A 14698-nucleotide genomic window follows, 5' to 3' on the forward strand; every position below is an offset into this window, starting at 1 on the left:
GTCCTTCTTTATACACACACACATATATATGTGGGTATGTGTATATATGTATATATATGGGGTTATTTGTAGGATCAGGATCTTATTGATGTGTCTAATTTTTTTAAAAAGGTTATAAAACCCCTGAGAAGTACAATGAAGAGCAAGATACTATGTTCAACTACTGAGTTTAATACTACTACTACTAATAGTAGTAGTATTAGTAGCAATAATAATAGTAATAATAATAATAATAATAGTAAAGTATGTCAAGGCAAACATTTCTTTTAGGACAAACCAGATTTTCATACCAATAAAACTAATAAAAAAAAGTATGAAGAAATGTTTTAAACTGAGTGTTTTAACATGCAAGTATATTAGATGAACAAATTAACTGATACAGAAAACATACTAATCTCACTTTTGGGTAAATTATGATACATTTTATTCACATTGTATGTTTTTTTATATGTTGTCCAGTCAGTAACTGCCTGACTCTCCTGTTCAGTGAACAGCACACAAAATACAAGTTAGCTCTTCAGGTTGTGCATGTGCACGCACAGATACAGAGATACACACACAAAATCCTAAAGCAGCAAACTGCACTGATCTTCTTCCCATTTTTATATCATACATATTTCATTAAGCTTCATGCAGAGTGTCTTCTGATTTATGGTAATTGTCAACAAAAGCAAAAAATGCCGACAATTTTAACCCTGCAGTACAGAGGATTTAACTGGGATAAAATTAAAATGTTTAGGGGGGAGGAAAAACCCTCACAACACCCTAAGCCACTGGGAGCTTGACCCTTGAGATGTTGTCAATTTTTTATTTTATTTTATTGTGTTTGTTGCCTGTAGAAGCAGATGCCAGCAGCAACATCTGATGTACCGGACACCTCCAGTGTTATCCCAGCATGCTCATGGCCTGGAGGACTTGGAGTAAGACTAATTTCCATATCAAACCCAATTTAGATGAAACATCTTGGTTAAAAAAAAAAAAAAAAAAAAAAGCCAGTGCATCAATAGCCCCTTGATTAGATTTTCATCTCCTGAGCAGACAAATATGAATATTTATTACCATGAATGCAGATTTCCCCCTTTCCATTGCTCTGATCTTGAATATTACCCACTGCTAATTTTTATGAAAATTTGGGCAACATAATGTTTTCACATAAACTGACAGTTCTTGAGATAATCCCGTTATTGTTTGGTGGGAAATGACAGTTTCCGCTTATTCATGTGTTAACGAGGGATTAAATATTGTTTTTCATCACCATAATCTAAGATGGAATGGAAATTAAAATTCAAACATTGTGCATTAGCAGAGCTTTGAGGACCAGAATTTGTTTGCATTCACTTAGTAAAGATCTGTAAATTAACAGTTTAACAATCAAGTGAAATCCATATCATAAAACCAGCGCTGACATTTGTAAAATGAAGCCATTACTCTACCTACTAAAGGTAAGGAACCAGAGGGACAAACAGTTTGCAAAATGACATCCCTTTGTGAGAGCAGAGTGCACCGTGAACTGTTGTCAGCCGCGGTGGTCCCTGGGCACTAATGGACTAGGTCACTTTTCTGTGGCACAGAATCACGTCCCTTTTCCTTGTCACAGGTTCTGATACTCACACACTCGATATGCTCAGCCCACATTGAAAAATCCCTCTTTGACAGATCCATAGCACTAAAAGCTGTCACACTGACCCAGGAGCTGTTTCCAGGCACGTGCTGTGCTCACGCCCTCCCCAGGTTTCAGCGTGCAGTACATAGACACATATAACTCTTTACTGGAATGGGTGTTTTGCTGGAGCTGCACTGTATCTACCAGTTCTCTCCTTCTCTACCAGTTATCTCCTCAATCCTTGTGCCTAATGTCCAGCAATGCAAATCAGAGATACCTGTAGGTTCCAAAGTGAACACAGAGACCTACTGGGGACATTCTGCAGCTCAGGAGCCACTTCGTTGTTGTTTCTACAGAAAATTTGAATTAGTAATTCAGCAAAGTATGTTTGCATTCTTATTAAAAAAAACCCCAACTTTTCCCTTTGATACCAGTCAAAGCACACACAGAACTAAAACTATGCTTAAGTCAAAGCAACTCAAACATCTGCCTTCAATAGATCTTAAAAACTACCTCATCAGGATAAATCTGATTAATGCAAAAAAGAAACAAAACTGAGCTCCAACAAACTAATTTATTAGGAGTCCTCATGTTTTAGATTTAGAAACTTGTTAAAATCTTTTAGAAAAAAATATGCTATAATATGTATAAAAGATAAAGCCTTGCATTCTGAAGGATGTTGAAGTGATGGACACTACAGCCATGTCGCCTTTAAGGGTGGAAACTTAGTGATGTACAAGTGCAAAACAGTTCTGAGAAGGATGAATAAGAATGTACTATCAGGCCCTCCCAGAAAGCAAAGATCTTAAGTTTTACTTAAGTACTTTAACCTTAGTACTAAAAAAACTATAATAAATGACACAACAATTCTTTTAACCCACAGCTTAAGTTTTAATTCTATTATTCTTTAATTTAAACATGCCTTTACACCCGTGCTCCAAAGGTGATCACACTGAAACTGTCTGTTATGAATGGTCCCTGGCCTGGATCTTGCTTAGATGGAGAAGCAAACAGCCTGAAGAATCCTAACTGGCACAGGACACAATGTGAGTGACTGACAACAACATAACAGTACAGAAAAATGTGGGACCATGACAGGCTCTGGGCCCTGCTCCTGTTTGTTTTACCACCTCTGATGCAGCTACAGGGTCCCTGGTGCCAAGGATTCCTACAGGAAGATTGGGTGTCTCACAGTTTGAATCTTAGAACCAGACCCTTATTTTCCCACGCTTACAGGCCTGGAGCAGAGGTCCTTACAGGTGTCCTTCCACGTTGACCTGCACAGGAACATTTGCTGCCCAGGGTCTGCTAGAGAGAGGGCTGAGAGACTGGGATCTGTCACTTCTGCCTCCTCTTAAATAGTTAAATGTGTGTTTGAGACTGCTTGAAATCCACGTGTTCCTGCCAGGATCAAGCTCCTATTTGTGGAGATGGAAGAATCTGCCTTCTTTACGATTTCTGACCATATCCATCCCTCAAACTTCAGACAGTTTAAGAGAATTTAATCTTAATCTGCTGCTTTTCCAGCTGACCCATTACACTACTCAAGATTTTGTTTTCCTTTGAGTCATAATAACGTGGCTGCTGCTGGTAGAAGGAGGCTGCTGAATTTCATGAATCAGTAAGATATCTAGTACAAACAATCATGTTCTCCTATTTAAAGATTCTTTATGAATACATTGAGTGCAGGCTGCCAAATCATAGTTAGAGTGGATAATAACACTGATTCTTAAACAGAATTACCCTGCAGTTTGCTCTCTGTAGCCAGTGCTAGTATCTAAATCTCTTTTCTCTGCAGATTTATAACGGTTTGTAAAGGAAACTCTGCTTTAAAAACAATGGCATGACACGGCCTAAACCCAAGATAAATCCTTAAAACAAACACATGCTACTTTATAACCAGCACAGTGTTAAAAAAGACAAAAAGGAACAACACTGGTAAGATGCATAAGTTCCTGAAGCCACAAGGCAAACCGTATCTTGTTTCATTTTACATGATACTGAATAAAAATTGAATTGCTGTAGTTGCCATGGCAACTGCCACATCACTTGGCACTTCTGCTCCTTTAAATCACACTGTGCTACTGTAAAGGAATTCATGAACCAATGTGACACTTGAATACTTGTGCTTTATATACTGTTTCAGGAGGAAAACATAAATCAACATAGACTGATAGTTGTCTCTGAAAATCAGGTTTGCTGTATTTTTCTTTACATTATAATCTCCTCATTTCCTTGTCGTGTTCTTTAAAAATTTGTAAAGAAGATGGAGGGCGTTGTCACAATCAGAGCACAAGAAAAGAAATTACTACTGACACATGATTTCCAAACTGAAGCTGTGACCTGTCATTCAGATGTCAAAATACCTCTGCTATGCAATATTCAAATCAAATACAGGGGATAAACATTGGAACTTTGCCCCTCCACAACCAGAGACGGTGTGATATGTGACAGAAGACAGTCTCAGGAGCATCCAGGCATCTCTTTAACTCTAAACTTAGCTGCAGCTTAAAAGGAATGTCTAACTATATACTTAAAGCTAAGCATATTCTAAATGTTTGTAGATTTGGGGCCGTGACTTATATTGTTTTAGTATGCTGTGTATATAACATGCAGTAACAGAAGATAGTTGACAAAATAATGTGATAAAATGATACACATGTTTCTGCTGCATATTTTTTGTTTTTAAACATTTAACACTTTTATTAACACACTGGATGCAATTTATTTGAAAAGCAGCCCTCTAGTGGGCTATGTACTGTAATGAATAGTTAATAAATAGCATTAACATTATCTCTAAATATTAGCTAAAATGCATTTTTCAAAAGCATACAAGGTCTTAAATAAATGAGCCATAGATCTTCATCGTTGTCTTTGTAGAAATTTAATGTTCTGTTTAGCATTCCTCAAATTTCTTAAAGTGTTACTTCTAAATGCTACTGTGTGGCTAACTTCTGATTAGCATAACTTTACTATTCATGTATACTTACAAACTGTAATAGTGAGATATTATTAACTGTTAGTAAAATTTCACATAAGTAGTATGTTACTGGTAGAATTCTATGTAAAATATAATCTATTAATTTTTAAGAGTTTACAGCTTTAGAATGTGCAATTTGTGTGCGTGGGATAAGGTAAGTCTTTCTTATTAGGCCTTCACCAAGAATATTTCTAGGATTGTACTCCTAATTTTTTTTTTTTTTAATGTTATTGCTCTTATTTCTATATACAGACTTAATGTTTACATGCCTTAAAGCAAAGAACTCCTCTGTGACCTGGTCCATGCCTTGCTCACAACAATGCATGTGGCTCCAAACCCTGCCCCTCCTGGAAATGTTTGACTGCTCATCAACACAGCCACAGTGATCAGCAAAAGCCAACAGCAGGAGCGGTCCGTGGGAACTCCAATCCCAGAGCTCACATAACAGGAAAAAATAAACTTGCTCATCTCTAAGCCATGGGGTTTGTAAGAAAAAGGCTGAAGTCAGGCACTGGGAAAAAGCCCTCCCTGGTGTCCCCTGTCTAAGAACACTTACCCTGTAGTGCAGAGGTGTCTGCCCTCACATGTACCTGTGCCTGGCTTCAGCCTAATTAGTTCTGGTAAAAGAAGGGTGGGTTTCAGTGGAAGTCGAAAAATTTAGCCGTGTCTTGGGCTAAAACTTGAGTATTTGTACATGCACAGCTGCAGTTCCTACACCGTGGTCAATCTCAGATCTATCTTACCTAAATGTTCTTGGGTACAGCATCCCTTCCAATCCTGGTACCCCTGGGCAATACCTGCTCCAGATCAGGAGCATTTGGATTGCCAAGATGTCACTGTAGCAGAGACAGCTGGAGTAGATCCCAGGCTAATTTGGTCTTTACAAGCCAAAAGCCAGCACTTAGCATTTTACCTAATAGTCAAAAATCAGAAAAAAGGTTTACACCTTATTCTTCAACAGCTGAAAATTATTTTTTAAGTTCCGCGCTCCAATTTTTTATGGATTTCCAATCCAATATCATTCTAGGTAAAATCTGGATATATAGACATAAGTGATAAAATTTGGCAACATTAAGGAAGGTAGGAAGATAGAAACTTGATTCCTGCCTCAGAAGCTTGCACTTCACTGGAAAGTCTGTCCTCTAGCTTCACTAGAATTTTTAAATGCAGATTTCTTTATTGTAGTAACATCTCTTTATGCAGCATCAACATAATTCTACACCTATCAAAATATCTATAAATGAGAATATCCTGAAACATGTCAAAATACCACTGCTCTATTTTAGAACATCTAGAGGTATGGTGAAGCATTCATTTTGCATATATTTTGGGTTATTTCCATTTGTTTTAGAAAACTGCTCTAATTTTTGTGTCTGCCATATGAAAGCCATGATTCAAATCTTACAAATGAAGTTACGATTCCAATGATGAGTTTCTTCTCTGCATTCCTACTGGGAAATCGAAAGAGTTAATTTAATACAACTTATTCTGAAGTGAGTGCTGTTTTGTCAGTTCAAGACAGGAACAGTGCCACCCCCTCGGCTTGTTACAGGCCTTATTCATCGATTATTCAAATCACAGACTCATACTCCAAAACCTGATTACACTTTCTTGAGCCACTGGAGAGCCTGACTTGTTATTCTGAAACTGTGGTTGAAAACAAATTTCAGCCAAAAGCTGAATAAACATTTATCCATGTCACAGTAATTCTGGTCACAGTCAAACTCAGTATGGAATTGAACTTAAAAATACTGTGCTCCTATAAGAATTCAAAAGTGCTTATGTGAAGAGATAGAAGTAGTTAACTTCCTAAAGGATGCTGAAGGGATAACTGACATGGTGACCGCTGTGCAGGGCTGTGGCTCATGGTGTCTGCTGAGCTCCCTTGGGCTGGAGAGAAGCTCCTGGGTATGAGTCCAGTTGGAATAATGTTTGTGTGGGACTGGGGCTTTCACCCTTGCTAAATCCTGAACTCAGGAGGAGTCAGGTGGAGCCATGCAGCTGCTAAGGAGGCTTTCCCTCCACCTGAGACAAAATGCTGTCCCCAAGATCTCGCAGGAGTGCTCAGCCATGCAGAGCAACAAGTTCAACTCAAGTAGTGGTTAACATCAAGCTGGGACAGAGGAGAACAGAGTTCTGAGTCCTGTTTAAATGCTTTTTAGCTCTTTAATTTTTTATATGAGTATTGTGGCTTTCATGTTATTATGCAAATAGACATCTAAATAACACAACACATGCATTCATTCCCTCATAGACACTCAGCTATAGGAAGTCCTTGAACACCTGAAGATGACCTCAGGACTTCAGAGAATTATTTCATGTGTAGGAGATCAGAAGAAAATACCTCAAAGCTTCATTGTATCTGAATAAACAAGAAGGTGTGAAACGCTCATGATGGATTTGAGTGGCACAAACATACATGACAATGAGGCCAACAAATCTCGCATGGATACTGTAGAGCAGTTCTACAGCTTTTTTTAGTTTTAGTTTTTTCCAGCTCCTGCTGTAGGTGCTGGAAAACTGCAAATAAAAAAGAAAGATCTTGGCAAATATAATTCCACAGATAGTCAGCACTACAGCAATGCACAGATCCTCAAGATTACAAACTCAGCACTGGTTCTATCTACAGCAGAGTTATTCTGGTTTTCTGGTATAAAAGCCTTCTTGCAAACAAGATAAGTGTCAAAATAATTCTCATTTTAAGAGTGATACACATCATATCAAACTCTTATCTAATTCTCTGGATCATTTTACTGTTGAATAATCTGTTGCAAATGTTAGACACGGAGGTGGATGTACTGTGGAAGTACCAGGAAAGGTCTGTTCTACAATGGCCTGAAAGAAGCTCTGCTTGCCCACAGTCCAGACAGGGCTTTGCACTTTATCATCCAAACCTTCCCATGAAACGTACAGAACTTTTAAGCCAACGCCCTGAAACATGAGCAGCTTCTGAAGTTGCAGCTTAGGAACTCATTTTTAATCCTGCTAAAACAGAGCCTAGGCTATGCTGACACAATGCAGCTAACCTCAGGCCTAGCTGAAAGAATCACAAGCTGTGGAAATCTTTTACGTGACATAAAGATGATGAACTGCATTGCAGCTGTGGTAGACTCCAGACCCATGTTGTTAATGACTACACAGCACATGCTTATGCAGTGACATAAAAGCAATTCATCAGCCCTCCCTGGACTTGACTGAATGGCTCAGTAAGCTTGGTGTGAATTTTATAATCTGTTATTGCTCTTGAAATGTTTTTCTTTAGATAGAGGAAAGAAAGAGAGAGATTGAGGAGCTCTGAGAAGCATTTCTCATCTCCACAGAGGAAGGGACAGATTCCTTCTAGCACACCCAAGGCCTGGAAAGTCACTAATGTCCACACATTCCTTCCTGAGGCACAATTGCTGCTATCATAGATCGACATCTAAAACAGATTCCACTGTCCAGAGCCACATATGAATTATTGCTGAGCTTGGGAAAGTTCCTGCATTTGTTTAAACAGCAGCTCCATTTGCCACTAGCATCTAGGCTATATTTCTCTTGAAGTATTTCAGATATGAAAATTGCCTTGCAAAATCAATCCTTTTTATTTTACAGGCCTGCAAGTGAAGATTATATATCCATTAACTTTGTCATGCATCTCACCTGCTGTCCAAACAAAAAGGCCATTTCTCATTCTCTACTAAAGTTTTTCTAAGTACTTTTGATTTGAGCATCTTGACTTTGATTTACTGTTACCATTACCTAAAATTCCATTCCTAATTCCAGTGTGAAGTAAAAGGAATCCTTATTCAACAAGAAGCTCCTTCATTATCTTTAAATATGCACTTTCTATTATTTCAATAATAATTATTCACCAGGTTGAATAAAACAGCATAGTTAAATTTAACCTGACATAGCCTGAATCTGATACTGTATCAACAGAGAAACAGCTTGGTTACAGCACCCCTCTATTTTATGTGTATGTGAGACCACAGAAATGTATTCATTATGTACACAATCGTATCTGATAAGACTTAGAAAGGGGAATGTACACAGCTGGGAGAATTCACATCCAACAAAATACATAAGCATCTGAATAAATGTTCTTCCATTACCTTACTAGTCCAAACCATGTGGTTCTTTCTCTGCTGATCACCCTCTTTCAGATATAACCTGGAATATATTTAGGCCAAAATGTCTGCTTCCCTTGGGTTAACCAGTTTTTACTTTTTGCCTTTTAATAATACATATTTGGTAGAGTGTAAAGCACAAACTTCTGTCAAAGTCTTCATTAACCCAAGTAGTATCAGTAGTTATTTTATAAAAAGTTATGATAGCCTAAATATATGGAAGGTGACTTTTCCTAAACCAAACACAAGAATCAGACTGGTGAGGTCTCTAGTCTAAGAACTCTTCAATTTTCCCAGCTCTGTTAGCTGGTCTTAGAATCTAGGAAGTCCTTGAGGTTACAGCTCAAGCATATCCTTAGACTACCATGGTTACAGCAACCCTATTGCTACAATGTGGATTAATGATACATTTAGCAGGTGAAAACTTCCTGCATTTCAACTATCCAAAAGGGAATTCTTTCTCCATTGACCACATATAATATAAAACTTAATTTAAGAGTAAGCATCTGAAGTGGGCTTTTATTCTTTAGCTGACTTTGAAGCAGACTGGAATCCATTCAATTACTGGAACTGGACAAAATACATGGAAGCATTTCATCAGCATGGATGAGTCCCACTGGGTAAAATTATACTGAGTCTGGCTGCCATAGCCTGTACCCCAATCCTGGTTCTGTTATTTAACAGAAACCAGGGGCTGCAGAGAGCACAGCCACAAACTTCAGCCTGGCCTGAGGTCACACACATGCCCCAGGATACACTTCCCACTTTCTGAGGTTATGTACCAGTAAGAAACATTCCTAGATAAATCAGTCATGGAGAGATGACGGCTTTCATTTTCTTATGATTTCACCTCTCTTTGTTTCCAAGGCCATGTTTGGCCCTAAGCATCACAGCAGGTCTCAGTGTTACTACCTCTTTGGGACAAAGTCTTTCAACAATATGAATGAAGTTGCACAGTGAACCTCAGAAAATTTGTCAAGTTAATTCTTAGGCATGAACTGATAAAAAAAAAATATAAACCCCAAAAATCAGTAAAGTAAGAAAACAACCTATTCCTTCAGTATATTAGAAGTTAGTAATTCATTATTTTAAATACTGAGAATAATGCAATCATGAGAAAAAGGCATTTTCCTAGCCCTGTGAGCATTCACCACTAGCAAAATTACTTAAATGAAAAGGAAAAAAAGAGATAACTGTGTACACAAAATTAGTACGAGAATTAGCAATCAACTGTAGTTCATACAAGGTTCTTAGCAGATAGCATCATGTTTATTAATAAATGATGAACTGCTTAGTGGAGTTTTTGCTTAGTGATATCACTATAATAACAGACACATGTTTTATTTATGTTTCAAGTTACATCCAAAATAAGCAAGACATTCACTGTCAGATTCTCTCTAATATCTGAAGACTCTTTACCCCAAATTTAAACTTCCACTGATCTAGATGAGAGAGCACTCCATCAAAATCAAGGGGAATAACATGACGACTTCAGTTGCTGTGCTCATCTTTGGAAATTTTTTTCCTGCGATACAACAAAGCAAAAAACTGCATTTCTTAAAGCTGGCTGCACTTTTCTCATAAGGATGGTATTTTTTTTTTTCCTCTGTGGGATACAGTGCTATTTGTGCAGCAGATTGTATTTTGACAGATGCAACTGTATCCTAAAAAGGCCCTTAGCACTATCAGACTGGTAGCTCACAAACCTTCATGAGCTCCAGAATTTCGTAAAAAAATCCCAACAATTAAAATGTTTTTGAGAATGTAAAATGCCTGAAAACCACTTACCTCCCCCACACCAGTCTGCAGAATTTTCAGTCCAGTTGTTTTTTCAAGCTTCTCTTTGTTTATGGCTGTAAGGAAAAATTAAGATTGAGAGAGTTAAAGGAAAGCTGGAAAACATATGATTTTACAGCATTTGCAACCAACCTTCTTTCCTTCATCAATATATTCATGACAGTTCCCACCTATTCCATCTATGGGGTATCTTTCCCTGAGAGCAACTCTGATAGTCATTTTTTCGAATACATATTTATGCTATTAATTGCTCATTATTATGTGAAAAAGAAAGCCAAGCTAATTCTGTTTTACACAGTATTAAACACATTTAACATAGATACACAATTTGTTTGGAAAGTTCTCTTCTGTGGGTACTTCCTTGCATTGAAGAGCAGAGCAGTACTTTACCATTTGAACAGGACTGCCACTGTGTAGGACTTTTCACAACAGAGTCTTATCTCACAGGTAAAATAAATTACACACCAGGGTGTAATGCAATTTTTTTTTTTTAATTTAGTTTTTTCTTATTTATCAGCATCTATATAACTAAAAGCATTAAAACCTGAAATAAAGCAACCCAGCATAAAACAGTTAAATAAAGGTAATAATCACTAAGACTACAATCATACTTGCAACCCAAACATGCCCAGGGCATGAGCTTGAGCACTGTTGTACAATTGCCCATGCTCTTAAACCTATGGTCTGATCTGATTTTGGCCTGTGACTGTTAGAAGCCTCAATGAAACAGTGCTCAACCACGATTATGGGAACAGCACAAGGATGAGATTATTCCTAGCTGGGTGTAAGGGTAATGCCATCCCAAATGGGATGGGAAGACTTTAACCTTCTAGATGCAAACTGTGTCAGTTGGACTCGTGGCCAAAACCCAGACACCTGGCTTGATTTATTTATGAGGAGAAATGAAGCTCTGCATCCTTGTTAACCTCTCCTTCCCTTAGCTGCCTGTTGACTGTGTAATCCAAGTGAATCATCTGGGTTCTCTCTGCTGTCCTTGGAAAGGGATGCACATATAATATGGTGAGTCATCCCACACATCTTACACATATCTGCAGGCAGCTACCTCTTTGATTACGGACAAAATTTGATAGATGCAGCTTCTCAATTTTGGTTGCCTAAAGCAAACATTCCAATCAGAAAGTTCAAGAAGTGCTAGGACATACCACACACTGTAAATTTACATGAAAATACTTAAAGGAATTAACATATTTTTTTCATTTGTGAAAAATACTCTTTAATTGTTGCTATTTGAAACATTCAAAACAGTTGAGACTGCAGCAGACACTTCTCAGAAGTAAGATTATTATGAACTGATATCTTATTTTGTCCAAAGTGCAACACAAATGACTCACATTTATTCCAGAGGTAACATCAGATCATTAGGCTCCATCTCACCTCTTATGGAAAGATTTTTGTGAGAGTTTTTACATGCAAGGACTCAAGAAGTTATACCTCTAGCAATTCTAATACAGAAAAATTTTTCTGACTGCCTTCAGCAAGGGGTGAATATTGCCCTCAATTTAAACGAAGAAGAAAGCTCTGTACAGCTTTTAGACCCAGACACCTTCATTTTTGCATCTCTTTAATATGCCACTGATACAGAGAGGAACATGGAGTCCCAAGCTAAGAATGCTGAAATGCATGTTTTGCTGGATGACAACCTAAAACCTGCATGCCACACTCACATACTTAACACCTGTGCCATGCTTTATACATTCACAAACATATTTATTCCACCCAGAGCCAAAGGGACCATGTGAAGGAGAGTTGATTGAAACGTGAGATTTGAGACCACGCTTTGCAGTGTTGTATATCTTGTGCAGTGAAACTTTTCAAAAGATAGGCCATACTACCACACTGACCACCTCCCACCCAGCAAACACATTAAAAGTAGACTTCTACGAAGTGCAAAAATGTAGATTTATAAAATGAAAAAGTTCCACAGTCTCCTTCAAAGAAACTGAATGGTCCAACAAATGATTCTTTAGCAGCTTAGGATGAAGAAAACTGCACAGCAGCGTAGCTGCAAAATAAATGGCTATAAGTAAACAACAGAGCTCAAATCCCACTGTGTAATTTCTTACCACATGAACAGTTAATAGAAAATATTTGGTCTGCTGAATTGCTGAATTTTATAATTACTATTACTTATTTGACCTCCTTCTCATAGGTTTCCTGCAGACATTAATTATTGAAGCTTTGATATTAAAAAACAACAACAAAAAAGGTTTACTTAATACCCCTGCCTTCCCCCTTGATATTGGCTAAAACAAAAAGGACAGGTCTGACAGCCATGCTAACACAAACCCTGCCAAAATTAGGAGGCATGAAGGCACGAGGTGTTACTGACTAAATCATAACCAGAAAATGGTCAAGCCCAGGCACTGTCAGATTGTGGAGAAAGGCACAGCCGACAGTCTCCAGCGTGCTCACTCCCAGCATGTACAGGAGAGTATTTTAGCTAACCTTGAACTCCACAAGCTGCTCAGGAAGGTCAAGAAATTCTGTCAAAAATGGTGCTGAAGCTGAAGCTGCAACTACATATCAAGCAGCTGCTTCAAGCTGTGGAATGGTGAATACAACCACTTAACCTTTTCTATGCAGAACTATAATGAAGATCTAAAACAATATGACACAGTCAATATAGATAGATGGAAGAAGTGGTGGGAAAATATATTCAGATATTAAGAACATTAAGAACATTAATTCTCTGAAAATTGGCCCCAAATTTTTGAAAGTCTTTTAGTATACTACCTGCTAGCTTTCATTCAAATACAAGTAGACAGAAGCTGATGTTCTGTTGCAAATTTTATGAAAGTGGAAATTGCATGGTATATTGCACATTTCATCAAAGTTGTTTTTTTTTTTTACAGTTTAAAGTCCTCTATTACTAGTGTCTGATGACAAACTCAACAGCAAAGAGGCATAATAAAAACAGCTATTAAAAAAAGAAGGGAAAAATACCCCAACAAAATCCCCCTCAAACCAGTTAGCAACATATAAATCCATTTTTTAATCTTCCATTGAAACAAAAACAGCTTCCAAACACACAAAAAGGGAGGCCTTTAAATTAAATTCACTAGATGAAGGATATGCAAATTACCTGAAGAAGCGGAGCCCTATAATGTTCTCAAAATTCTGCAATAGCCTATTTAATTAGTATTTTAATTTATCAGAATAATTCTTTGCACTTGACAATTTATGCAGTATTCCAGATAATTAAGCACGTAGCTACAGTGGAATAATTTTGCCTACTCTCTGTATACTGGTTATTTTAACCTGAAAGAATATGTGGAAGTCTCTTCTGTCATCTAAATTACAATGGGGACAACTTAATGGCTTTGCTCTATTAGAGAGCATGATGAGAGTGCTACTGACTGTTTAAGGGTAGGGATTGTCACTGCTCAGTCTTCACTAACCTGAGGGAGGTCTGATGTGTTTTCTGAGGGCAAATGTTTATTTCCTTTAGCAAAGTCAACTGTCAGTGGCCCAGGCAGGAACTGGAGTGTGTATGTTTGGCAGGTTTTACCTCAGAGTCCATCAGTTATCAGACGAAGCAAGTTATGGAGGGCTCTGAGCAGACCTTCAGTCTCATTACTGCTCTTCTGGAAGAAGGTTCCCTGCCAAGCACAACTGTACCCTCCAGCTGACTCATGGGAGCACACACTGGCACGAATGAGGCAAAGGGAAAAGGGTTTCAGCAGGAGGCCTCAGTTTGTCTCACAGGCTGCTGCAGGATTCACCTACCCCAAAGAAGAAACCACCCTTAAATATGAAAAGATTTTCTGGGAAGATAGCATCATTCACAAGGAAACCTTGGGTTTTTGCTGTGTATCTGACTTAGAGTGTGTGTTGTATTTAATTAAATGTAGGGAAAAAAGTACTTATAGGCTTATGATTCTCCTGTCCTCTATTACCTGCCCATTTTAGAATGAGCCAATCATGCTCTAGACTTGCTAACTATATTGACTGGACCTCCAGTCAATAAATTGAGGGCAACTAATTCAGATTTACTGTATTCTGTCAGATGAATTCTACAACCACTGTTTTTTTCCCATCAGCTTGTTGCAAAGCTCCTTTCAAAGACCAACATTTAGAATAATTTCATTTATTTTCCTCCCTGAGGAAAGGAAAGAGAAAAGGAGGAAGGGAATTCCAGAAAGATGGTGCTTATTACAGTTTTTACCTTTTTAACAAGTATCTCTAAGA

At 37.9% G+C, this 14698-nt stretch overlaps 1 protein-coding gene across 3 annotated transcripts in view; it reads right to left on the reverse strand.

The window, feature by feature from the left end:
• Positions 1-14698, reverse strand: part of PTPRN2 (protein tyrosine phosphatase receptor type N2) — a 658488-nt gene that overhangs the window by 229730 nt on the left and 414060 nt on the right. For all 3 annotated transcript variants that reach the window (XM_069006416.1, XM_069006415.1, XM_069006418.1), the window contains one exon: positions 10481-10545. In XM_069006416.1, coding sequence (XP_068862517.1) covers positions 10481-10545 — 65 coding nt within the window. The remainder of the gene's footprint in view (positions 1-10480; positions 10546-14698) is intronic.

The sequence above is a fragment of the Aphelocoma coerulescens genome, chromosome 2 (assembly GCF_041296385.1).
Source record: "Aphelocoma coerulescens isolate FSJ_1873_10779 chromosome 2, UR_Acoe_1.0, whole genome shotgun sequence".
NCBI classification, from domain to species: Eukaryota; Metazoa; Chordata; class Aves; order Passeriformes; family Corvidae; genus Aphelocoma; species Aphelocoma coerulescens.